At 45.7% G+C, this 26,141-nt stretch overlaps 1 protein-coding gene across 1 annotated transcript in view; it reads left to right on the forward strand.

Annotated features, from left to right (window-relative positions):
- Window positions 1-24,246, forward strand: part of SH3RF2 (SH3 domain containing ring finger 2) — a gene marked incomplete at both ends in the record, with an annotated part of 129,176 nt that extends 104,930 nt beyond the window's left edge. The window contains 5 exons of the mRNA XM_080712203.1: window positions 7,764-7,855; window positions 9,397-9,567; window positions 16,323-16,549; window positions 19,965-20,326; window positions 23,971-24,246. Of these exons, the coding sequence (XP_080568329.1) occupies window positions 7,764-7,855; window positions 9,397-9,567; window positions 16,323-16,549; window positions 19,965-20,326; window positions 23,971-24,246 (1,128 nt within the window). The remainder of the gene's footprint in view (window positions 1-7,763; window positions 7,856-9,396; window positions 9,568-16,322; window positions 16,550-19,964; window positions 20,327-23,970) is intronic.
- Between the last annotated feature and the right edge of the window lie 1,895 nt (window positions 24,247-26,141).

Raw genomic sequence — 26,141 nt, forward strand, 5'->3', positions numbered from 1 at the left:
ATAAGAACTTCAGTTCATCAAAAGTCACCACAGAATAAAAATGCAAGTTACAAAGAATTCATATTCCAAATACCAGAAGTCTATAACTTAATAAGAAAATAATCAGTAACCCAAGGGGAGGTGGAGAGACCATGGACATGCACAGCATTTCATATAACAAGAACGGTGTGTCAACATTTGAAGAAGAAAATGCTCGAGCTCATTGGTACTCAGAGAAATTAATTTAAAACCACAATAAAATAGCATTTCACATTCATCAGATAAGCAGATATTAAAAAGCCAGGCATTGCGACATGCTGGTAAGACTGTAGAATAACAGGAATTGTTATCGGGTTGCTGGTAGATGTGTGAATTGTTCCAGCTACACTGGGAAACAATTTGTTATTACGTAATAAAACAGAACAGGCGTATACCCTACAGCCCATCAATCCCACTCCTAGATGTATATCCTAGAGAGATTTTTGTGCACGGACATAGATGTGTACAAGAATGCTCAGGGAAGCACCATTCATAACTGCTCCAAACATAAAACTGCCCAGAAGACACATAAGTGATGGAATGGTTAAACGGTGGCGCATGCTTACCATGAAATAGGAGACAAAGTGACAATTAGCCACAATACACCAAAAAGCTCACTGTGAAATGAAAGACAGGAGCCACACAATGCACCTGCTGTGAGTTCATTCACACAATTTAAGAAACAGGCAAAACTAAACAACATTTTTAAGGGTATATGCCTTGGTAAAAAAAAAAAAAAAAAAAAAAAACATAGAAAAGCATTGGAATGACTGAGACAAATTTCAGGGAAGAGACCTGATTATGGAGGAATATGCAGAGAGCCTCCAACGGCAGCATTCAGTTTCTGTCCTTATTCTGTTTCCTAAGTTGGGTAGTATGTATACAGGTGTCAGTTTTATTATTATTCTTTAAATGACACATATATTTATATACATAACATTATATATATATATATATATATTTTTTTTTTTTTTTGCAGTACTAAGATAGAACCCAGGGGCATTCTACCTCCAAGCTACACCCTCAGCCCTATGTTTTACTCTTTATTTTTTTTTGTTTGTTTGTTTTTTTGGTGGTACTGGGGTTCCTGGAAGCCCTTCTACCTCCGGGCTACACTCCCAGACTTATTTTTATATTTTTTTAATTTAGAAACAGGGTCTCCTAAGCCAGCGTGCGCGGCTGGCTTCGAACCTGCGCGATCCTCCTGTCTCTGCCTCCCAAGCGCAGGGATTACAAGCGTGCGCCACCACGCCCCACCTATTTATAATTTAAATGTTTAATAATAAAGAAAAATAATAGATAAGGGCTAGGAATGAATGGGGTTGGGGAGCAAAGGTCTAGGTCAACAGAAACAGCAGGGCCCTCTGGAGGAGCTGGGAAAGCCACAGTGGAAGGGAAGTGGGGAGGGGAGTGGAGGAAGCTGAGGCTGGAAAGGGAGCAGGAGCCAGGGCGTGGGGAATACTCTAGACTTTGATGACTACTTGGGAACTATAAATTTAGCAGTTTCACAACATTATACCGTATTACCCCTGCTCATCTAACATGTACTTTAGAGTGTTTAGGGAGCTTGGGGGGGGGTTGGCTTTTAGCTTTTTGAGGTGAACCCAAAGGAAGCTGCTGATAGCTCCTCATGAGCTCTCTCACTCTCTCAGACACAAGTCTTTTTGCTCAGGACAAATCAACAGCACTGGGCGGCTGCTCCTTGCTCAACAGGAACAGGCAGGGCAGGCAGGCTGGGCTGGCTCCAAGGCCGACTTAGACGGAGCAGGACAGAGAACAGACTGGCCGGCCGAGCTCTGCCAGGAAGGGGAAGGAAACTAAACTAAGACAGTGAAGATAACACCTGCCTCACAGCTATTCTGCATTACAAGAGACACACGCACCAAGACAGCGGCCATCATATCCAAGAGAGAAACAGAACCTTGAATGTTGAGATCTGGAGATAAGTATTCACCTTGGTGTTCTACAAAAAGGCTCTGTGCCTCGGTTCCTGCTTCTGGTGTCAACTCCATCACTGTTGGCTGTCTACCTCCAGCAGCATGAAGTCTTTCTACATCCATCTTCACATCTATAAAAATAGGAATAATAATAATGGGGGCTGTGTATAAATTAGTAGAGAAGTCAGAGCATGTGAAAGTGAGACGGGCAGCCCTTCAAGGTCAAGGCAAGCCTCCCCTGGGAGCTCCCAAGGGACTCCATGCCCTCCACCCCATACTTACCAGCTTTGTGTAATTACAGACTTAACCATTCCTGCAATATACATTGAGACTTTCGCACGGGACTGGGGTTGTGTGTGTCGAACATAATACTCAGGACCCAATATGGTCCACATGTTGCAGTTACTGAATGTGGCTTTTAAGTCCTTTTTTCTTTTTTCTTTTTTTTTTCTTTTTTTTTTGGTGGTACATGGGATGGAACCCAGGAGCCTTCTACCTCCGGGCTACGCTCCCAGACCTATTTTATATTTTATTTGGAAACAGGGTCTCTTAAACCAGTCGAGGCTGGCTTCGAACCTGTATGATCCTCCTGTCTCCTCAGCCTCCCAAGCGCGGGGATTACAAGTGTGCGCCACCACACCCAGCCTTAAGTCCATTTTCTTTCTTGCTGTGCTGGAGAGATTGAAACATACACCTCCAGCTCCTCCCCAACTTTTTTGAAACAAAATCTCACTAAATGATCCAGGCTGGCCTCTAACCTGCAATTCTTCTGTCCCAGCCTCCCAAATAACTGAGATTTTTGGTATGTGCCACCATGCCTGGCTCTTCTTGTTTTGTTTTGTTTTGTTTTGTTTTGTTTTGTTTTGCGGTACTGGGGGATGGAATCCAGGGGCATTCTACCTTCGAGCTATACCTCTAGTCCAATTTTTTTATTCTTTATTTTAAAACAGGGTCTCACTAAGTTGTGGAGGGCCTCACTAAGTAGCTAAGGCTAGCCATGAACCTGTGATCCTGCTGTCTCAGCCTCCCAAGTACTGGGATTACAAGTGTGCGTCACAATGTGCAGCTAGATCTATTTTAATCTAGAGAGGAATGAGCTTTTAATTTTTTTTTTTCAGTGCTGAGGATGGGACCCAGGGGCAGTCTACCTCGAACTACAACCCTAGCCCTATTTTATATTCTTTATTTTTTGAAACAGGGTCTCACTGAGTTGCAAAGGGCCTCACTAAGTAGCTGAGGCTGTCCACAAACTTCAATCCTCCAGTCTCAACCCCCCAAATGCTGGGATTACAAGCATGCACCACCATGTCGGCTGAGCTTTTAATTTTTAAAGTCAGACAATGAACTCCATATTATCCCTACTGGTGGGTACACAAACTTTCAAATAATGCCTGTTATTATCTCTAAAATATTGTCCTTCTGCTTGAGTGAGCATTATGCACATTTCAGGCCCTTGTTAGCGCCTGGAAATAGCAAGTGCAGAACCATGACTGACCCTGGAATAGTGTATACTCCACTGGGGAACACGGTGCCCCAGGCACACCACGTTACCAAAAGGCAAGAGCCCTTCCTGGAGGAACAGTTGAGTGCACAGCATGAGGGTGGGATGGGGACAGCAAGCTTACTCTGGGGAAAGCCTATGCTCAGTATGGTGACACATGCCTGCATTCCCAATACTTGGAAGATGGAGACAAGATGATCACAGGTGCAAGGCCAGCCTCAGAGACTTAGCAAGACCCTCTTTCAAAATAAACTAGTGAGGGCTGGGGATGTATCTTGGAGGTAGAATGCCCCTGGGTTCAATCCCCAGTACAGAATAAGGAGGAAAGAGGAGGAAAAGAAGAGGAAGAGCAACAAGAGAGAAGAGAGGAGAGAGGAGGATGAGGGAGGGAGGGGGAGGGCAAGAGGAAGGCAGTCTAGGGAGGATTTCCTCTAGAACAGAGGAGCCAGGTTGCTACAGACACTGGTTCCCACCCTCTATACTCTCGAGTCTAGCTCTCTGCCCAAGACCTTGCAAAGCTGTCTGGTTAAAAGGAGGCGCCCCACCCACAGCCCATACAGCAACTAATCTCTTTGCAGATCAAATAATAGCTATTGAGCACCTGTAATAGAGTGTGCCGGGCCCTGTGCCTAATAATTCATGCTGGTTATTTTATTAGAGTCTCATAAAGAATGTGAGAGAAATGCCATCCTTTGCCCCGTTTTACAAATTTTGAGGAAATGGAGGCTCTGCAGAGCTCCCTCCTTGCCCACGTGGCAAATGGTGGCACTACATGCCTGACACCCGTCCCCAGACTCCTGAGAGGTGGCTCTACTAGCTACATTGAGGGGCTGGCAGTGAAGGCAGCAGGGGACGGTGAGGTGTCTCCAGAACCCCGTGCCTTCCTCCAGACCCCACTCCTCCCTCCCGAACACATGGGGACTTGCAAACGCCCAGAGGCCACAGTGTGGATTCTTCTCTGACTGATACAGACTTCTTTTTAAAATGAGTCACTTCCTTCCAAAGGGAGGGGAAAATGCATTTAGATTTTAACAGAAATACCTATCCCACCCCACCCTCATAGCCAAACCCACTCCCTAATCTCGCTCGGGGCGCGATGCCTGTGCCAGGAAATCTCGGTTGCTGCAGGACCTCACATCTGCTGCCCAGACCTGTGGCCTGGGCACCGGAGGTCACAACTGACTGCAGGGGAAGGAACCACCCGCCAGACCTGTTCACTCGGGAGGCTGGGCCACCCACCTTCCATCCCGCAGCAGGAACAGACCTGCAGTCTCAGAAGTGGGCCGTCTATGGTGTCTTCATTCTCCCAGGGAGGCCTTCCTTTCTGTCCTGTTCTGTCTGTCCTTCCACCAGTTTCCTTCATCCTCATCCTTACCTATCTTGCTCTCTTTTCCCATCTCCCCACTCATTCATTCATTCAGCCTTGGCCACAGAGGTTGAGCTTGGATTAGTACGTTCCCATTCTTGGTTTCTCTGCTTTTCAGGATCCCCCTGCTATGAAGGTCTCTTGTTAGCTGCCCACTATTAAGCAGAGCCATTCACACCCTCTTCCCTGACCAACTCCAGAGCTTGAGCTCCGTCAAGCCAAGGCCACTTGGATGTTTGCTGCCAACCAGATAATATACAGTATTCATATTAGTTGTTTTAACAGCTTTGCTAAAGTGTAATTACATACAATTAAGTCCAACCTTTTTTTTTTTTTTTGAGGGTCTAGGGATGGAACCCAGAGGCATTTGACCTCTGAGCTACATCCCCTGCCCTATTTTTTATTCTTTATATTTTGAAACAGGGTCTCACTAAGTTGCAGAGAGCCTCACTAAGTAGCTGAGGCTGTCCGCGAACCATGATCCTCGCCTCCCGAATGCTGGGATTACAAGCGTGCGCCACCACACCCGGCTAAGTCCAACCATTTTAAATAAACAATTCGATGACTTTTGACCCATGCATCCAGCATGCAACCACCACCAAAAATCAAGATATAGAACATATACATCTCCTCAGAAAGCTTTCTGGTGCACTTGTGTAATGAATAGTGTATGGACATATGTTTTCATTTTTGTTAGGTAAAGACTTGTGAGCTGCTGAGTAGTGTAGTAAGTGTGTCTGACTTTATAAGAAATGGCCAAACTGTTTTCTAACATGTTTGTGCCATTTTGCATTGCTACCAGATGTGAACAAGAATTCTAATTGCTGGCCAGTCATGGCGGTACATGACTGTAATCTCAGTACTTGAGAAACCAAGACAAGAGGATCACAGGTTGGAGGCCAGCCTGAGTGACATAGCAATATCCTCAGTAACCTAGCGAGACTGTTTCAAAATAAAAAATAAAAAGGACTGAGGTAAAATGCCCCGAGTTCAATTCCCCAGTACCAAGGAAAAACAATCTAATTGTTCCATATTTTCATAAGTACTTGGTATTGCTGGTCTTTTTAATTCTAACCATTCTTTAGGTATGAAGAGGTATCTCATGGTGATTTTGATTTGCATTCCTATAATTACTAATGTTGAGCATATTTTCATGTGCTTCCTGGTCACATGATATATTTTTGTGGTATCGTTTGTTCGCTTATAATTGGGTTGTTTTTCTTATATATGTATTCTAGAAGTTTCACCAATTTGTTTTTAATCTTCTTCATTCTTCCTTCCTCCCTTCCTCCCTTTGTCCCTCTGTATCTATAGTTGTCCTGTTATGTCTTTTTCCAGTTTGACTCTACTCGTTCTTGAGCTTTTCCTTTCTCCCTTCTTCCCTCCTTTTTCCTTTCCCCCTTTCTTTTTCTCTGCATGTTCTCCTTTCTTTTTTCTCTATAAAACATCAAAATCTAAGCACCTGGCCTCTTTTCCCATTCCATATTAGTAATAACTCTGCCAGAAGCACACAGATGTCCATCCTGGCCCTGGTCAGCATCCCAAATAGGAGGAGAGACCCTTTTCCCATATAAAGGCCCAGAGAAGTGAAAATGCACAGCTTGGTGTGATGGAGGGATGGCTCTGCACTCAACACCTTCCTCCTGCCTAGAGGATTCGCGTTGTTTATGCATAAGAGTGCTTTTACTCAAACATAGCATTGGAGAATCAGGAGTGTTCAGCCTGTTGAATCAGTGGTCCTCAAACATTTAAGACTAGTTGTTTGCGTAACAGAGCTCTCCCTTTACACATCTCCCAGGCCCGGCAGGATCTTCTTGCCCAGTCCCAGGGAAGGAGAAGTCTAGCCCAAAGCCATCTCCTTCTCTTGTCTGTTTGTAGAAACTTGTGTGGAGATATTTGATTGCCAAACAGATCGCTTTACGCCATGTCAGAATACCCCAGAAAGAAGATTGTGGAATGGTTTCTTTTTTTCCAAGAGTTTCATTGAGATATGATTCACTTACCACACAATTCACAGGTGATTTACATAGTTGTGGATATATTGAACACACAGAAATAGAATGATGAAGAACACTGGCAGTCTCTACCCTCGTGGAACTTATGGTCTGGCGGGGAAGCCAGTCAGTAAATAAGAAAGTAATCACCACCTGTGAGATGTGACAAGAAAGAGACAAGCAAGGGGACAGGCAGAGTCCTAGGAGAGCAGAGTGTTTCAAAGACTTTACCATTGCTGTCCCCTCTTGTACCCTAGAGGGGCAGCAGGGACTCAGATTCCTCTTCTTAAGTCACTAAATAAGTTGCTGTGTGTGGGGGCGGGGGCACACACATGTGTATGTCAATAAGAGTGTCTACTCAGAACCTAGACTACTTAACTTTAAATTTTCTTTGTTTTGTAGTAGTTGGGTGACCTTTCTTCCCCCCCCACCCCGAGTCTCTCTCAGTGCTTTTTCTCAAAAAATGAGAATTAACAAATTACCTTAACAAAGATTAAATTCACTTAGAAACTGCCTGGCACTTAAAACCTACCTGGCAAGTGCTAAGTTTGGGAATCAATATTAGCTATCATATCATTTTCCAAGAGCAGATTTATTTAGAGGGAGGAGAGATCACTGGGAAATGGTGGGGTGGAGCAGGGAGCAGAAGGAAGAGCCAGGCAATGAATGCCCCATTGGCTGTAACTGGAAGCCCAGCACCCTCCATGGGATCTGAGAAGTCTCGTGGAATGCAGCCCTGGCATGCCGCCCCAGCAGGCCACAAACCAGTCTGTTCCGCCCCATTCTACCCAAAGCCACAAGCCACAGAGAAGACGCACAATGGGTGGCACAGGGCATAATCCTTGGTTTTCAGCTGCGTCAGGTCTTTCTGCAGCAGCCCTGTTTGCTGCAGGCCTGATTTGTGGCATTCATCAGTTCTGCTTGGCTGTTTTTTTCTGTCTGTGTAGGTCAGCACTTACCATCCTACACCTGCCTCCCCAGGACATTCCACGGCTGTGGTCAGTCTGCCTGGCTCCCAGCAACACCTATCAGCTAACATGTGAGTAAAAAGCTCAGCCCTCCACCCCCGATCCTGGCACAGAAGAGCCATCTTTGTCAGTCCTCTGCCATTGAGCCTCCCCACCCCAAACCAGCCCATCTCTAACTCCCCTTCTTTTACCATCTTCAAAGAAAATAATGATAAAAAACACAAGTTTGCAAATCCTAGCTTGTTATTTACAAATGCAAAAAGAGACTGCAAAATTATATGCCATATCATTGGAAGATTGGGTATTGAGCAATTGCTACTGTTTTCCTTTAGATTCAAAATGTTGGGTCATAGCCGGGCATGGTGGCGCACGCTTGTAATCTCCGTGCTTGGGAGGCTGAGACAGGAGGATCACGGAGGTTCGAAGCCAGCCTCAGCTACTTAGTGAGGCTCTCAGCAATTTAGTGAGACCCTGTTTCCAAATAAAATATAAAATAGGTCTGGGAGTATAGCCCGGAGGTAGAAAGCCTCTGGGTTCCACCCCCAGTAACAACAAAAACAAAAACAAAAACAAAAAATGTTGGGTCATAAATAGACATTTTTAATAACTAGCAAAAAATAAATAAATATAGCATTTGAAGAAAGAAATAAATCTGGTAGATGAGAACACATTCCCAGCCTCTTGGATAAAGTATTTCAGAGTTGCACAGTTCTTTGAATCTACAAGGACTTGCAAATGCCAGGCCTGAGGGCCATATTCTGTGGACACTGCATCCAGCAAGACAAAATGGGTTTTCTCTTTGAAGCTTTTAGTTGAGCAGCTATCCTCCCCTCCCCAGCCTCGCCCTCACTCTTCCCTGTGGTCTTTACTCTCCTGACTCATACCCGGATGTCACCTGTCCAAGTCCTGTGTAGAGTTTAGAATGTAATGTCACTGTTCCAACTCCAGTACACGCTTGCTGTGCTATAAGGCTCCCCTCTATCCCACCATGCCTCCCATGTCCCATGTGTTCCCATCACCAAAAACAAATAAAAATCAACACCTGCCTTCTAATTCCCAATGTACACATTTCTGTCTCTATTCATGTCACTCCTCGGGCCATTCTGAGAGTCAAACACATCCTACTCCTTCCAGGTCACAGGAGTAGACCCAAGAGGCTTCTCTGCTGACCTCTCATCTCCCTGAGGCTTGCTGGCTGGGACCATATTCTTGGGAGACACACCGAGCAGTAGTATAAAAGCTTCCTGGGTAGACCATTACCTGGAAGACCCATCTCTGCCACTAATTCCAGATCACCAAGGCCTTTCTTCATTTGAGGCCAGTTTCCCCACTCTTTGAGAGTCAACATTGTCCTAAATCAGTGATCTGTAGCTGCATGATGCCTGTGCAGGAAGGAGGAGATGGAGGAAGCAGGGATCTACCCTCTCCACTGCTATTTCAACCAGATTGTTGTACTTTTGTCTGCCTTACATGCTGAGGTTTCAGTTTTTTAGAGGTTTTTGTGGCTAGCCACTGGGCTGATGGGATCTGTCTGCCTGTGCCATTGGCAGGCTCTATGCCCTACCCCAGACATGCTCACCTTCTCTCTTCACTGGTTTCCTGTGTTTCCCAGGTTTGTAGCCCTGCACGCCTACTCAGCCCATGGACCTGACGAGCTGGACCTGCAGAAGGGAGAAGGTGTCAGGGTCCTGGGGAAGTACCAAGATGGCTGGCTGAAGGGCATCTCCTTGGTCACAGGGCGAGTCGGCATCTTCCCAAACAACTATGTCATCCCTATCTTCAGGTGTGTCTCCTGCAATCTCAGGCATGGAGAGGTTGGGTCATCCTAGACCAAAAGCTTCTATAGGTTGGACTGATGGAGAGTATTGGCCAAGAAATAGTATTTGCCCCAGTATTCTTCTAACTCCTAAAATAAATATATAGCAAGCTGGGTGTGATGGCACACGCTTGTAATCCCAGCATTTGGGAGGCTGAGACAGGAGGATCATGGTTCTCAGACAGCCTCAGCTACCTAGTGAGGCCCTTTGCAACTCAGTGAGACCCTGTTTCAAAATAAAGAATAAAAAATGGGGCTGGGGTGTAGTTCAGAGGTAGAATACTCCTGGGTTCAATCCCCAGTACCAAAAAAAAAAAAAAAAAAAAAGAGAGAGAGAGAAAAGAAATACATAGTAAACACAGTTATCTTTGAGCTGGGCATGGTGGCACACACTTGTAACCCCAGTACTTGGGAGGCTGAGACAGGAGAATCTGGGTTCTTGGGTAGCCTAAGCTACTTAGTGAGGCCCTCCACAACTTAGTGAGACCCTGTTTCAAAATAAAGAAAAAAAAATCAGGCTGAGGGTGTAGTTTGGAGGTAGAATGCCCCTGAGTTCAATCCCCAGCACCACAAAAAAAAAGTTATTCTTTTTGTAGCTCTTTAGAGTTTACCAATACTGTTACCTCTTTTAACTCATTGGCCATGCCCAAGAATCTTGTATTACTTTACAAATAGGGAACTGATAAGCAGCGTGTATCAACTTGCTTAAGAACCAGATTTCAGAATTTCTTCTGATGAGTCCCACAAGTCCCCCATTACATCCTATTTCCCAACACCCCATCTAGTAGAATAATTGGAAAATATGGTCAGATGACTACCTCAGAGCAACTTGGGAAAGTTCTCAGGATGCTAGACCATTAGACACAGTTTCCATGAACTCAGCCCACGACTTGTCCACCCACACTTAAGATCAAACACAAGTTACCCTGCAGGTCTTCTTCCTACCAGTTTTTCCCACCTTTTTTTTATTATTATTATTCTGCAGCAGATTAGTTTCATTGATCCAGTTTGTCCTCCCACCTAACAACATAACCCCAATGCTACCCAGGACCCATGCCAGGCCAGGCAGAGCCAGGAGGCAGTGAGACCATGACCACAACTCAAATGCTGCCTTTATGACATATCAGAGGATCACAATTGCAAGGAAAGTTACAGTCCCATTGTACTCTGTGGGAGTCATATCTAGAGTCATATGTCCACTTTGAGGGACCTTCATTTTGGAGGAGCACTGTGTCCGGAGGAGGGAGGCAAAGATGGTGAGGAAACGGGAAAACTGGTAGAGAAGCACAGGTTTTTTAACTTGTAGGAGACAAAGAAGAGGGATCATGATAGACTTGGAATCAGGAGGTAAATTTGTTGCATGGGGTGACAACGTAGCAGACCAGGGGATGCGCCTTAGAGAGAAGGCCCTAGTTCAATAAAAGGCTGTACTTTCTAAGCCTTCGATTTTTCCAACCAGGCTGGCTGGTGAGGTAAAGGAGCCCCTTTTGAGGGAGGGTAGAGGCAAAGGCCAGGTCCTCGCAGATACAGGCATATATAAAAAAGGTTTCTTTATGTGGCAGAAAGTCGGGATAGAAGATCATAGTTATTTCTTTCAATGGGAGGTTCTTGGAATTTTTTAAAAGTCTCTCCAAAGGCACAAACTAGAATCGTCTATAACTGATGTTCTAATTCATGACTTCAATGAATATTTATCGAGTGCTAACTATGTGTCAAACACCTTTCTAGGCACTGGAAAAATACCAGTGAATGAAATACACAGAATTTTTGGCCACAGAAGCTTACAGTCTAATGCTAGGGAGAGATAGTGAACAGGATATACAAGTAATATATGAGATGTGTCTGTAAGGGCTTAGGAAAGAACAAGAGAAAGGGATAGGATTGGAGGTAGTCACAATTTAGAGAGGTTGGCCAAAGATGGCCTTACCAAGAAGTAAGAAAAGAAATGAAGAAAATAAAAAGATGTGCCATGCCGATCTCTGAGAGAAGTGCATTCTAGACCAAAGGAAGGGCAAGTGCAAAGGCCCCGATGTAGGAGTGTGCCTGTCATGAAGGCCAGTAGAACTGGATCAGAACAAGTGAGGAAGATTAGTAGGAGAGAAGGTCAGAATGGTGAAGGTGGGCCAGGTCATCTACAGTTTCCTAGGTCATAAGGAAGGATTTGAATTTAACCCTATTGCAGAATTTCAAGCACAGGAGTCATGTGATTGAACTTATTTTTAACCAGAATCTCTCCAGTTTCTGGATTGAGAATAAACTATAGAAGAAAAAGTGGAATCAGAAAACCTAGTTAAGGGAACGTTGTAAAAATCCTAGAAGTGATGGTGCATAGGACCAGGGTGTTATGAGACATGGAGGTAGGGAGAAGTGGTTAGATTCTGGAAATATCCTAAAGTTAGAGGCAGCAGGCTTTTGGAACAGTTCCAATATCAGGCATGAAGGAATAGAGTGCTTAAGGTGAGTCCAGGTTGTTTGCCCTGGCTAACTGTAGTTAGAGTTGCCTTTTACTAAGATGGTGGTGATGAGACCCTAAAGAGCAGACGGAGGCATGGGGAAAGCAGAAGCTTAGTTCACAGCAGATTAAGTGTCAGATGCCTGTTCGTAACCCAAGTAACGATGTTGGTCAGCCATTGAGTGTACAAGGCTAGCATTTAAGAGAGAGCGCCAGGCTTGAGATGGTATTTAAAGGCCGAAGATAAGATCAGTTATATCATTATAGTAAGATCAGTTATATCAAGACACTGACAGTGAGTCAGAAGCTAAAATCTTCAAGGAACAAGGATGGAGGCGAACCTAGGGGGTGAATGATAATGCAGCAAGGTGGGGCAGTGGGCGGTAGGGTCCCATGATGCAGGTCAGCACTGGCAAGTATTGAAGAGGTTGAGGAATGATCTAGAAGTGACGGTGAGGAACAAGGAGGATGCCCTAACTCATGAATCGTTTCTTCTATGGACTCTGACATGAATTGTCTGGGGCTTATGCCTACTACTAGGCTTTAGCCTCAAATCCTTATTCACACCATCAAAGAACCAGTAGAATAGGAGTGGTCATATACTTTTATCATTAAACCAGGGTACTTTTGAGCCGGTATAACCTGAGAGTTTTCCTGAAAAAACCAGGATATATGGTAACTCTGATGAGAATACATACAGGAGTCTATCTCAGTACAGTTCAAGTGTCTGGCTTCAATTCTCTTCTCCCTGGCTTTTCTTGTGGGAAGATATCTCCTGCTCTTGGGCCAATCATGAGCTTCTCTCCTGGTCCCCTCGGTAATGGATCATGTGGATGGAGTTTCAACAGCAGAGGTGGCCAGTGCCTCCCAACTCACAGAAATCTCAATATATGCATTGCTCGAGCTGCCGCTAATGCTAAGGTGTAGTTTTCCTTATGAAGAAGCAGCATGCCCGAGAACAGTCCTCTCAGAGAATATGCTGCTTCTGAAGGTTATTAGGTTACAGAAGGTCAGTGCTTTCTCAGTGTTGGTATATTCTCTTCAATGTAAAGTCCCATTGCCACTAACCTTGGGTATGAATTGGGCATGAATTACATAAGCCCAATTCATCTACCTGAATGCAGGAAACCCTCGCTCTGAACAACTCTTTCACTGTGGAAAGTTTCCTTCTCCCACTTCTCAGAATTGGAAAATGTTGTCCTTTGTCAGCTGAGTTTCTGCTGCTCTTACTAAGTTCTATGTGAGAACCCAGTGGCTTAGCTACCTGTGCCAGACCCCATTCTGCTCCGTGACTCTGATCTCTTTTCACTCCCGGTCTTTGTTCGCTGTTTGCAATGGTGGATCTGCACTGCCACCCAGCCTCCTTGGTGTATAGTGCAGGCCTTTATGAAGTAGCCGTTGCTGGAGAGGCCGAGTGCTCCGAAGCATGGGGACCTTTGCTCTCATTAGTCATCCCCCAGGAACTCAACCAGCCAGTCAGGCTTAACTATAGATATGAACTGACCAAAACGCCAGAGTTTAAAGATTCAGCAAGTGAGCCTTTTAACCGCCAGGAGTCGAAAAGGCCGCTGTGCTAGTCTGTGCTCTGGCCCTATGGGCGAGATGAGGACCAATCTGCCCAGCTCTTCTTGTCCACAACTAAGTCTCTGCCACCATGAAGTCTCTTCCCAGATCCTGGAGACATGCATGGGCTCAGATTGTACAGAATATTTGTCAGCCAATATGATACTCTCTCTTGGGATTTTGACACGAGCAAGGAAGGAAAGGATGCGGCAAAGTTGAAGACCATTCATGGCCAGAGCACCAACCACACGTCTGGCCAGTGCTTCCTGCTGCAGATTTCCTGCTGAGCCCTCTGCAGCCTCCCTGGCTCTGTCTCCAAGTCCTCTCCTGTCCTCCCAATAAATTCTCTTCTGCCCAATTAGCCAGGATATTCCTTTTTCTTGCAATCTTCACAGACACATATGCCCACCTGATGCCCTATGGGTGGAGAAAAATGACAGACAGACCACACCACTCCTGGCTTTTAGCTCAGACTCTACAAAGATGAGCGAGACCCAACCTTTCTCCTTACCAGGAGGCTGCCTCCAGTGGTGAGCCCAGCTACTGGTTATAGTGCTCTGTAGAGGTGTGTGTGTGTGTGTGTGTGTGTGTGTGTGTGTGTGTGTGTGTGTATGTGTGTGTGTGTTGCTGGGAATCAGCTTCATGACCTCTCACATGCTAGGCAAGTGCTCTACCACCGAGCTACAGCCCCAGCCCTATCATGCCCCTTTTGAATATAGGATAAGCTCTTAAGTGATACTATCCCAGACAGAGTAAAGGATGTGAGGACCTGCTCAGTGGAACAAATGAGAGGTAACTTCTACACCTCCCACTTAAGTCCAGAATGTCTTTCAGTCTCCTCTGGAAAATAAGGATCATTATGTCCTCAGGTCAGGATGTCAGGGCTTAATGAATACATTTTAGCAAAGTGCTCTGAAGTTGGGGGAAAAATGTGCTAGGTAAGTCCTAAGCTCTTTGCCAAAAGACATAGAGGGACTCACTGTTGGATGGAAGACTTAGGATTTAGAAGTTCCTGGAATCTGACCCAGAACTGGGCTCAGAAAAATTAGTCATACCTTGTTTCATAAATAGTCATTCAAAGGAGGCACTGGTAGATATGGCTGGCTCAGATCTAAGTAGCTTCATTCTGCTGCTGCAGCTGGAGGAAGCCATTTTAGAACCTGTCTTTCCTACTGCTAATCAGTTTTGCAGCAGGCAACTCCTTGAGGCCTCTGTTCAAAAGGCAGGCAGATCAGTTTACTCTGCTGTGGAAGCCTGTGTTGGGGATTCTGCTCCACCACCCAGACCTCACTCGGCCCTAGAATATAATCTGATCTCCCTCTGGTGGACAGCCACACTCCCATTCATTAACCATACCACCACAGGGACCAGGGGCAGGCTAACAAATGTGGATGGAAGTTTCCTCACTGCAAGTATCAGTTCTTTGAGTATTTGACTGCATAGACTTCTTGAGCAACACTAGCTACAATTAAATGAAGTCTTACTATCTTCATAAGACACTGGCTCATTATTAAACTACATATCTATTATTAATAAAAAAAAAGGAGGAGTGACCAAAAAAAATAGGTATTGATAGGAAGGAAAGCACAGGGGCATCTCTGTGCCAGCGACTCGGTTGAGTTTGTTATTCCCAGGGAACGAACAGAGGTCACTTCATCAGCAGAGAGACAGAGTGATTGATGGACCATTCGGCAAAATGTGATGCTGGGGTTGAGTTGGTAGAAGGGAAAGAAAAGCATGTAAAATGACAGTCACTCCCATGTCGTTCAGAGAGGTGCAGGATGGAAACAGTGGACAAGGGATTCTGTTTCATAACAGTTTAGTTCGTGAAAATCACAGCCCAAGACTGAAGACCCAGGGCCTTAGGGAGGCAGACGTCGTTTGTACCGACTGCTTTGGCTGATTTATTTCAGGCAGAATAAAAGGTTTTTCCTGCTACCAAATAATGAATGCTCTTAACCAGCCGGGGGGGGGGGGGGGTGTGGCTCAATCGTAAGGCTTAGACTTGGGTTCAAATTCTGTCTAGGAGTTCTTTAGGCAAGAAACTGTAAATGTCTGTATTTTTTTTTAATCTATAAAATAGTGGCAGTAATAGTAGTTCTAAAGAAGGTCATTGTGTTACAGAACTCATGAAATAATGTGGGCACGGCATGTGGCCCACGGCTGGCATACAGTAAGTGCTCAGCATCTGTTAGCCAAAATGACTGACCCCAGTGCTGAAAGGATCATGGTAGCTATTCACCAAACAGTTGTTAATAAGATATGCAGAGCTCAGAGTAAAAAACAAGCCCCATAGATCTTCGCCTTCAAAGAGTTTAGAATCCAGTGGAGAAGCCACTGAATGAACCAGAAATTTTTACTTCAAACTGAGATAAGTCCATGGAAGATCTTGTGCTCTGATCTCAAGGGCTGAAGGGTGTGGGATGAGGTGTAGCCAGAGCTAGAGTGAACAATGGAATTCTAGTCTTCTAGTTCCACCAGGGCCTCAACCTGAGCCCCCCCTCCCTTGCCCTCAGCCCAGTCATCGAGGTGTAAGGAACAGGGGACAGCTTGGGCCTGTGGTTGACAGATTTGTACGGTAGGAAGAGGGTGAGGAGTGGTCACATTTGGTATGGTTGGGAGCGGATGGTTTTTAAAAATAGGACCCTTGACTGAACCTTCTTTCTCCATTTCTTCTCTTTAAAAAAAAAAAATGTTGAACAACTAGAAAGACCTCTAGTTTTCCAGATCCCCGGAGCCCTGGTCTCTATGCCACATGGACGTTATCCACCTCCTCTGTGTCCTCTCAAGGCAGCACCTCAGAAGGTGATCCCCGGCAAAATCGTCCCTTCAAGTCCATCTTTGTGCCCACCGCTGTGGTCAACCCTGTGAAGAGCACGACTGGGACCTTAGGACAAGGGTCTCTTCGGAAAGGGCGGGGCAGCATGAGAAAGAGTAAGTGGTGGCAGAGAGGTACGTGCCTAGCGCTAAGTGATGGGGGTCAGGTCCAGGCCACAAGGATGCTCTTCACAAAACCAGATCCCAGCTGTAAAAGGAACATCTGCAAAGGGTGTGTTGCAATTCTGAAATGATGAGTTTGGGAAGGTCACTGCCCTGGGTCGCTTCATTCATGTGCAGTGAATTAGTGGATGATAGCAACCCTGAGTGCTAACGTGTGATTAAACACAGCCAAGGAGGATGCTGCTTCTTATTAAGACAGACCGACCAAGGCCCTTGAAGAATCTGTGCTTCTCAGACTAGGCTCCGGGGGAGCCTCTGGGGGATGGGCACACAGAGGCTAGGGAAGGGGATGAGAATTACAGGCAGTGTGCAGAGCTCTTGATCCCTTATTTATGTAATGCACACATAGAATTTTAAAAAGGTTGTAGCACACACAGAGTGTACAAAAGCAAGTCTCCCTCACGTCCTTAACCCTGTTTGAAGTTTTAGACAGACAGACAGACACACTGCTCACCATAAATCACTGCACTGCTCTACACCCTGCATTTATGTTTACCTACAGATGAAATGTCTACATTTCACACATGGCGATACATACAGATGGCTTTTATCTCTCGACCTATTGACCTTCTACGTGTTTTCATTTTCAAGGATTCTAAACAGTGAGCCCCTGTTCTACAAAACATCAAGGTTTTCTTCATCTGCACCAAGATAAGGGCAGTAAATATAATTTTTATTGGGTTCAGAAATCCTTCTTGAAACCCTAACAAATAATAAACATGAAAATGTAATGACAAGTTAGGGCAGAAGAATGATATGAGAGACAACTTGCCATGAGGCAAAACTCCCCAAGAAAAAGAAAGCAAATATCTGCCCTCCACCTGCCCCCGAGCTTCACCTGACACCCGCCTGGCCACCAGGCTCACTATTCCGGCAGCTTCATTCCATCTTTCCATCTCCTGCACCTGCCTTTGCCTCCTGGTCCTTCCCCTCCACACACACACCAAGTACTCCTACCACAACAGCCTTCAGCGAGTTATTAACCCTCGGTCTTCAGTTTTCTCATTTGTAAAACGGAAATAAAGGTAATACCCACTTCATCAGCTTATTCTTTGGGTCTAATAAAATAATCCATATAAGACTGATATACAGTTCCTGGCACATAATACACTCTCAAAGAACATTAGCTTTTGAGAAAATAGTAGTATTTTTAGCAAAATAAGTTTTATTAGTAAATACATGTTATCATTGCTACTACAACTGAAGAGATCAACTGGAGTCTAGCCAGAGTATGAAGTCACTTAGGGTTAAATGTTCACCCTCTCTCTAGACCACTTGGTAATGCAGAGAATTGCATCCTATTGTCAATGGCTTATATTTTCTTTAATACGCCCCCTCTCTGCCTCCATATAAATCTTGATTGGCTGGAAGCATTGAGTGCTTGCATTGTATGTACACATAATAAGAAACCGTGAAGTCCTTTAAAATTAGAAATTGACAAGATAAATAGACAAGATAAATAGACAGACATAAAGTCTGCATTTCCCATGTTATGAGAGCCTTAAGGACAATTGCTTTGACTCCCTCAGTCCCAGAGGTTTTCTCTTTCTCCCTTTTCCCAAGGTGAGGCTGCTCAAGCTAACAGTACCCCTAAAGTGAAGGAAAATGACAGGAAAATGGACCGCCACCTCACGGGGCTGTCAATGAAAAAAACAAATGTCTAAATGGAAAGGTCAGGCGAGTGTAAGTGGCGACAGCTCACAGTCGCTGACAGCACTGGCCGTGTGGAGCGTGCGCTCTGCGCTCCGTGCTCACATTGGGCTTGATGAGGAGCCAGCGCACAGAACCTGGCCTTGGCTCAGGCCTTCAGTGCCAGACGCAAACGACTGTGATCCAAACACTTGTTCGTGGAGTGTCAGGCAAAACTGACATCTGGGACATAGCCTATGCCTCTCGAAGCCCTGGGAGACCCTTTTGAGAAATATCCTGCATAGCTTCTCTGGGGTGTCTCCCCCAGCAGAACGCAATTAAACCCCTCGATCCCCAGGTCACCTACAGAACGTAAGTCCAAGGGATGGGGCTCTCCTGTCTTTAGAGAATTTCAGGGGGAGGAATGTTTTGTGTGTGTGTGGCACTGGGGGTTGAACCCAGGGGCATTCTACCCTCAGCTCAATTTTTTATTCTTTATTTGGAAACAGGGTCTCACTAAGTTGCAGAGGGTCTCTCTAAGTAGCTGAGGCTGTCCGAGAACCCGGATCCTCCTGTCGCAGCCTCCCAAGTACTGGGATTACAAGCGTGCGCCACCACGCCTGGCTGGAGGAATGCTTTTTACAGAGAGAAGACTATCTCAAAGTTGAGAAATGAAGAATGAGTACAGGAAGGAAGCAAAACCAAACTCCTGGACTTTGTGTTTTTGAGTTATGCTGCCCTTTACTCCAAAATAACAATGGCTACCAAGTGCAGGGCCTCTGTTACCCTCCAGGCATTCTCTCTGTAAAATTGTGTACTCTCGCCACAGCCCTGTGATGGACTTGTCATTACCCCCAGCTTACAAATGGGGGGGACTGAGGGGCAGGAGATGACGTGATGCTCCTGTTCCAGGCTCCCCAGGAGGATGCCTGATTCTAGGTCATGAGCCTTTACAAGCTCATCCACATATGGCCTTAACTCTGAAATAACATTTCTGGATTTGCCTCTATCTGGTATCTTCATCTAGCACACGCATTTCCACTCACCCTCCCTCTCCCAAGACCCCCACAAAGAGCATCCCCACCACCTCCTGCCTAAATCTTCTGCTAGAACTCTCTTCAGCAAGTAGCTGGCTAGACCCCTCCTCCCTCTTTTCCTCTTTGACCCTTTCTTGTCCTTCCTAGGTGGCTGCCTCAGGCGTTTCTCAGTTTCTGTCTTTCTGTCTCTCTACTGTCTTTGGACCCTGACTCCTGTTTCCTTTTGGGGCTGTCTGCTTCTCACTGTGAAGCTGTCCTTATAGCTCTCTTCTTCAGAATGTCCTGAAGGCTTGGAGGGAGGGAGAGAGGAAGGGAGGGAGGGAGAGGGAGAAGGGAAGAGAGAGAGAGAGGAGAGAGGAGAGAAGAGAGAGGAGAGAGAGAGAGAGAGAGAGAGAGAGAGAGAGAGAGAGAGAGAGAGCACAAATGGAAGCAATATACCTTTGACACTTCACACACATACACACTATTCAGCCAGCCAATTATTTGCTGCCAGCATCAGCAAACAGCACTAAAAAAAGAATAAGGTCACCTTTGAAAGACCCCTGGAGAATGTGAGCCTGGTCAAATTAGGAAAGCACTTAACTATTCTGGGATATCAGGACACACTGCTTCCCTAGCTCCCCCACTCCAAGCTTGCGGTCAGCCACCCCTGTTGCTGATATCTCTGTCATATAACCCCTCAGATGGATCCCTGCAGAGACCCTGCCAGTCAGGGATCCCCACCCTCGTGATGGGCTCCCTCAGACGCAGCCCCACCGTGGTGGTACGGCCTCAGCAGTTCCCGTTCTACCAGCCGCATGGGATCCCCTCCTGCCCCTCGGCGGCGGTGGTGGTGGAGATGGGACCCGAGCCCGTTCACACCGGGGAGCCGGCCCTCACCTGCGTCAGCAGAGGCAGCGATACCAGGATCCACTCGGCAGCCAGTTCTCTCATCATGGAAGGCAAGGATATCCCCATCAAGAGTGAGCCTCTGCCCAAACCACCTGCATCTGCCCCACCATCCATCCTGGTGAAACCAGAAAACTCAAGAAATGGCATCGAAAAGGTAGGGTCCAACTTTGCACACTGTCTGAGCTCCTGAGATTTTAGTGTTGGTGGACAAAGACCCAAAATTGCATCCTTATAAATATCCTCATACACAACACCCCCACACCTCCTCCCTTACCACTCACTTCCCTTCTGAGATGTGACACTGATTCCCCTTTTTGCTCCCCCCCCCAATAAAATTTTTTGTACTAGTGATTGGACCCAGGGCATTTTACCTCCAAGCTACACCACCAGCCCTTTTTGAATTATTATTATTTTTCCTTGTGTGTGTGTGTGTGTGTGTGTGTGTGTGTGTGTGTGTGTGTGTGGTACTGGGGTTGAACCCAGGGGCATTCTACCTCTGAGCTACACCCCAAGCCCTATTTTATTTTGAAACACGGTCTCACTTGTTTGCTAAGGCTAGCCTCAAACCTGCAATCCTCCTGTCTCAGCCTCCCAAGTACCGGGATTACAAGTGTGCTCGTACCATACCGGCCTTAATTTTATGTGTTGTTTTTTTTCTGTGTGTGTGTTACTGAAGGTGGAACCCAGGGGCTTTTCTACCTCCAGACTATACTCTCAGACCTATTTTGTACTTTATTTGGAAACAGGGTCTCACTAAGTTGCTGAGAGCCTCACTCAGTAGCTAAGGCTGGCTTCAAACCTGCCCAATCCTCCTGTCTCAGCCTCCCAAGCACTGGGATTATAAGCAAGCCCACTATGCCCGGCCTAATTTTATGTTTTGAAACAGAGTCTCACTAGGTTGCTGAGAACCTAGTTACATTGCCAAGGCTGTCTTCAAATCTGTGATCCTCCTGTCTCTGCCTCAGCCTCCCAAGTAATGGGGTTAGAGGTATGTGCCACCACACCCTGCTTTCCAAATATTTTATACATATTTCTTTTTCTTTGTTTTATTTTTTGGTACTGGGGATTGAACCCAGGGTCATTCTACCTCTGAACTATACCTTTTTATTTTTTATTTTGAAACGGGGTCTCACTAAGTTTCTGAGGCTGGCTTCAAACTTGCGATCTTCCTGTCTCTGCCTCCCAAATACTAGGATTACAGGTGTACACCACTGTGCCCAACTTTATATACATTTCTTTTGAGGCCTAGAAATGGCTTGGAACAAATGTGGCTTTGGCATCAGACAAATATTGGCTTGAATTTCAGCTTTGCTGCTTTTGGCCGCGTGACTTTAGCCAAAACTCTGCCCCTCTAGGACTCTCTCTATCCTTCCTTTCTCTTTCTTTCTTTCTTTCTTTGCCTAATCTGTAAATGGAGGTAAGAATAACAATAGTCACATAGGATTAAAGAGGAAATTAAATGATGTAAGTGATGTAAAGTGTTTACATGGGGCTTGATATACAATTATTCATCATATAAAATAGGCAACTGAGATAGAGGAGAATTTAAGTGGCATTAAGGTCAAGGTCACACTGAATGATTATAACCCCAACAACTCAGTTACTGTGACCTCTCTGGCAGAGGTCAAGTCTGTTAATTTCTAATCCAGAGTTTTTTGCACTGAAAGACACGAGTTCTTATAATATCTGAAGCAACAGGGATGGTGTGTAAGAAGAGGTGATACAAAGAAAATTAGGTGATGCTTATTATTATATATTAGCTTATTGGACTTCACCACCACCATCATGTCACCATCACCATCAACATCGCCGTCACCATCAGCAGCAGCATCACCATCGGCACTACCACCACTACTACCATCACCATCACCACCACCATCACCAGCTATATCACCACCACCACCACTGCCATATTACCCATATTACCCACCCACTTCAAAATAGAAAGATGTAGTTTCCTCCTTTTTTAAAGCACTTATTAAATACTAACAACCTTGTAGGCACTATGCTGAGCACCTCACAGCACTTCCGGTCTCATTTAGTACTGACAATAGCCCTCTGGAATAGGCATTATTTTCATTCTCATTTTAAAATGAAAAAATGAAGGTTTAGGACACTAAAGAACATTACCCAAAATCATACAGCTGACACATATAAGAGTCTAGAGTCAGAGCCATATCTGATATTTAAAAAAAAGCTCATGCTTAAAGGAAAGGCATTTGGAAAAAAGTGTCAACTGATATAAATGTTGGGAATTTTTTTTATTACGTACAGTATTCAAGTAATTTAAAGTATTCCGGGCCCGAGTTACTCAATAGCCCACATTATTACATACAGCCCTCAAACTATAAGCGTTAGTAAGTCCCCAGATCCCAGCTAGGTGTGGTGAGAGTCTAAAAGTATGAAGAAACATGGATTCTCAGTTGGGGACACAAAGATGGAATTTCATAGAAAAAAATAAATCATTCCCATGCAGTGCCACAAAACACTTTTTTAGACTATAACTTTGACTTTGGCCAAAGCAGATACTTTAATTACCAGGAAGCTCTGCAACAGGCTAGGAGAGGTAAAGGAAGGAGGACGGGTGGGGCTGGAGCAAGCTCAAGTCCACACAAGTCACATACTCCAGCCAGGCGCTGCCAGGAACATGGAAGTCCCGGTGTGCCAAAGCTTTGATTTTTTTTTTTTTTCCCAGTACTGGGGATGGAACCCAGGGGCATTCGACTTCTGAGCTTCACTCCCCAGCCCTATTTTTTAATTCTTTATTTTGAAACAGGGTCTCACTAAGTTGCGGAGGGCCTCATTAAGTAGCTGAGGCTGTTCGCGAACCATGATCCTCTGGTCTCAGCCTCCCAAATGCTGGGATTACAAGCATGCGCCACCATGTTCAACTAGCTTTGATTTGTTTTTAAGGAAACACATGAAATCCTGGTTTTTATATCTAGCCGCCCAGTCTTTCTGTGTGGGGAAATAAGTCAAACCTAGACATTCTAAAAGCTAAACTCAGCTGTCAGGTATCCAGGGAGCAAACTCTGCACTGAGGACTTATGAGGCCATTATAGAACTTTCTAAATGTGGTCATCAGGAGAGACTTTCCACTAGGTCTTAATGGAAGGTAGAGGGGGAAGAGAGAGGGAGAGCTTTCATTTTCTGGAAAGGATTATCCCCTCTCTCTCGCCTCAGGCCCTATTCCTCCCAGATAGCTCCTAATTCTTCTTCAGTTCTCAATTGTTTTGGGGTTTTTGGGGTTTTTTCTTTGTGTGTGTGTGTGTGTGTGTGTGTGTGCATAGTACTGGGGGTGGAACCCAGGGGCTTTCTACCTCTAGGCTACACCCCCAACCTATTTTATATTTTATTTGGAAACCGGGTCCCACTAGGTTGCTGAGAGCCTCACTCAGTAGCTGAGACTGGCTTTGAACCTGTGTAATCCTCCTGTCTCAGCCTCCCAAGCGCAGAGATTACAACAATTTAAATAGCTCTGCCTCCGGGAACCTTCTCTGACTACCCCATCCCAGCTGGAGTTAGACACTCCTCTGCATTCTCAGCATCTTAATCCTTCCCCTGCCATGGTCAGATCCATATATGATATTAAAAAATTGCTATACCTTCTGTTTATCAGGGTGGCTCTATTGGCACTTGTTTTCGCAGCACCGAATGGGGGGCATTATACGAAGCACTCACTCATAGCAGTCTCAAACATTCGCTGAGTTGATAACTCATACATATGGCCTCCAGGTGGGGACCAGGAGGAAGGGTATGTGTCTCACCCATGTTCCTTTGCTCTTCTTTCTCTTGCAGCAAGTCAAAACCGTGAGATTTCAGAATTACAGCCCTCCTCCCCCCAAACATTACACCTCCCATCCCACCTCCGGAAAGCCTGAACAGCCAGCCACCTTCAAGGGGTCCCAACCTGAAGCCGCCCCCTTGGGCCCAGAGATGACCATCCTCTTCGCCCACCGAAGTGGCTGCCACTCTGGACAGCAGACAGACCTCCGGAGAAAGTCAGGTTCCTGCAAGGCCACGACCCCCATGTCCACTGTCTCAGCCATGCAGACCATGTTTCCCAGCAAATGAATCTATGGGTGGCTTTTCCTAGACCTCAAAGAGGTGAATTGCATTTAAATACAGTCTGCCTCCACAGAGGGCGTCCTGCCATTCTTTGGGAACTTGAAGGTGGACCCTTGTTCTGCCCATTTTACCTTCAGGAGAGGGAAGGTGGGGACAGGAATTCCTGCCCTGGGCGGGCAGCCTCCCAGACCTAACGTTTCCGCAGGGCAAGGCCCGCTGTTCAGAGGAGCGGGACAGTGTGGTGCCCACTTTGTCCTCCAGCGTGGAGCACCTGGCCTCTCAGTCTTTGCGTCGTGTAGAATTCCTCTGGTGTCCTAGGAGGGACATCAACCAGAAGCAGGACTGGCATCACTTCTTTGACCTTAGCACCATTTTCTCCTCTGACCATCAGATTAGAGCAGTTTGGTCCTCTTCTGAGGCCTACACACCGGCCACTAGCAGCTGCCATATCTGTTCCTGCCGCAGAGTCATAATTCTGGCTGGCAAAGGGGAAGTTCTGGGCGGAGCGGGAGATGAATATTTGAACATTCTGAGAACTTACTAAAACCAAAGAGTCAATTTCCTGAGTTTGCTCCAAACAAGAAGATCGGAGAGAAAGCATACTACCAAAAATGAAAAGCTTGTATCATACTTTAACTTCTCAACCTATTTCCCCATAATTCCACACAATAGCTAGATAATATCCTCCAGGTAGGACCATCATAGAATTTTGGATAATTATTTCATCCTTCCCCCAAGAAAATATGGTATGTTAAAAACAACCTTAAGCCAGGCATGGTGGCGCACGCTTATAATCCCAGCACATGGGAGGCTGAGACAGGAGGATTGCGCAGGTTCGAAGCCAGCCTCAGCTACTTAGTGAGGCTCTCAGCAACTTAGTGAGACCCTGTTTCCAAATAAAATATAAAAAAGGTCTGGGAGTATAGCCCGGAGGTAGAAACCCTCTGGGTTCCACCCCCAGTACCACCAAAAAAAAAAAACCAACCTTAAGTGGGGGTTGAGTTTGGTTATGTGTTGTTTGCCCTGTAACAGTTTTGCTTTTCCTGGTTTCTTCTTGTTTGGGGCAGACGAGTTAGTTCCCCCCTTCAAGGCAGCAATGCCAATGAGAACATGCCAGCCCAAGCCTCAGGGGAGGAGCGTGGCCTAGAGGAAAGACGGGACAATGAAGGTTGAAAATGAAAAGTAGAGAAAGGAGGAGGAAAAAGAGGGAGGGCAAAAATACATGGGAAAGAGCGGGGAAGGGAGAGTACAAGGGAAAGATGAACACATCAGAGAAGAGGTATAAGAGGGGTTCGTGGGAGAGAAACCTCGACATTCTTGACAGGAGGGAAAAGACAGGGTGGGCAGGGGAGGAAGGGGCTAGACCCGTGAGCCCACAGAGGCGAAGTGAGTGGGGCCAGCCATGCAGACCTTATAAACAGGCGCGAGGTGGCATCTCAGGGAGCCAAGGCCATGCTGTGAGACACATTAATTCTCATTAAACTTAAGTGTTATGATTTAACTTTCATCCCATGCCCATCAGTGTGAACACTTGGACATATCAATGACATTTGTTGCTAAGACTGGGTGCCACAGAAAAATTAAAAAGGCAGATCTCAGCCGGGCGTGGTGGTGCACACTTGTAATCCCCGTGCTTGGGAGGCAGGGACAGGAGGATCGCACAGGTTCGAAGCCAGCCACGCTGGCTTAGGAGACCCTGTTTCCAAATAAAAAAAGTCTGAAATAGCTCTGGGAGTGTAACCCGGAGGTAGAAGGGTTTCCAGGAACCCCAGTACCACCAAAAAAAGAAAAAAGGCAGATCTAATTAGACCTTTCCTATACATAGTTCTTGTAAGGAGGATTACAAATGAATATACTTTGCCCACCCACAAGTACAGCAAATTGAATTGTCTATAGACTTT

Source organism: Muscardinus avellanarius (assembly GCF_963383645.1).
Source record: "Muscardinus avellanarius genome assembly, chromosome: 1".
In the NCBI taxonomy this organism is placed as follows: domain Eukaryota; kingdom Metazoa; phylum Chordata; class Mammalia; order Rodentia; family Gliridae; genus Muscardinus; species Muscardinus avellanarius.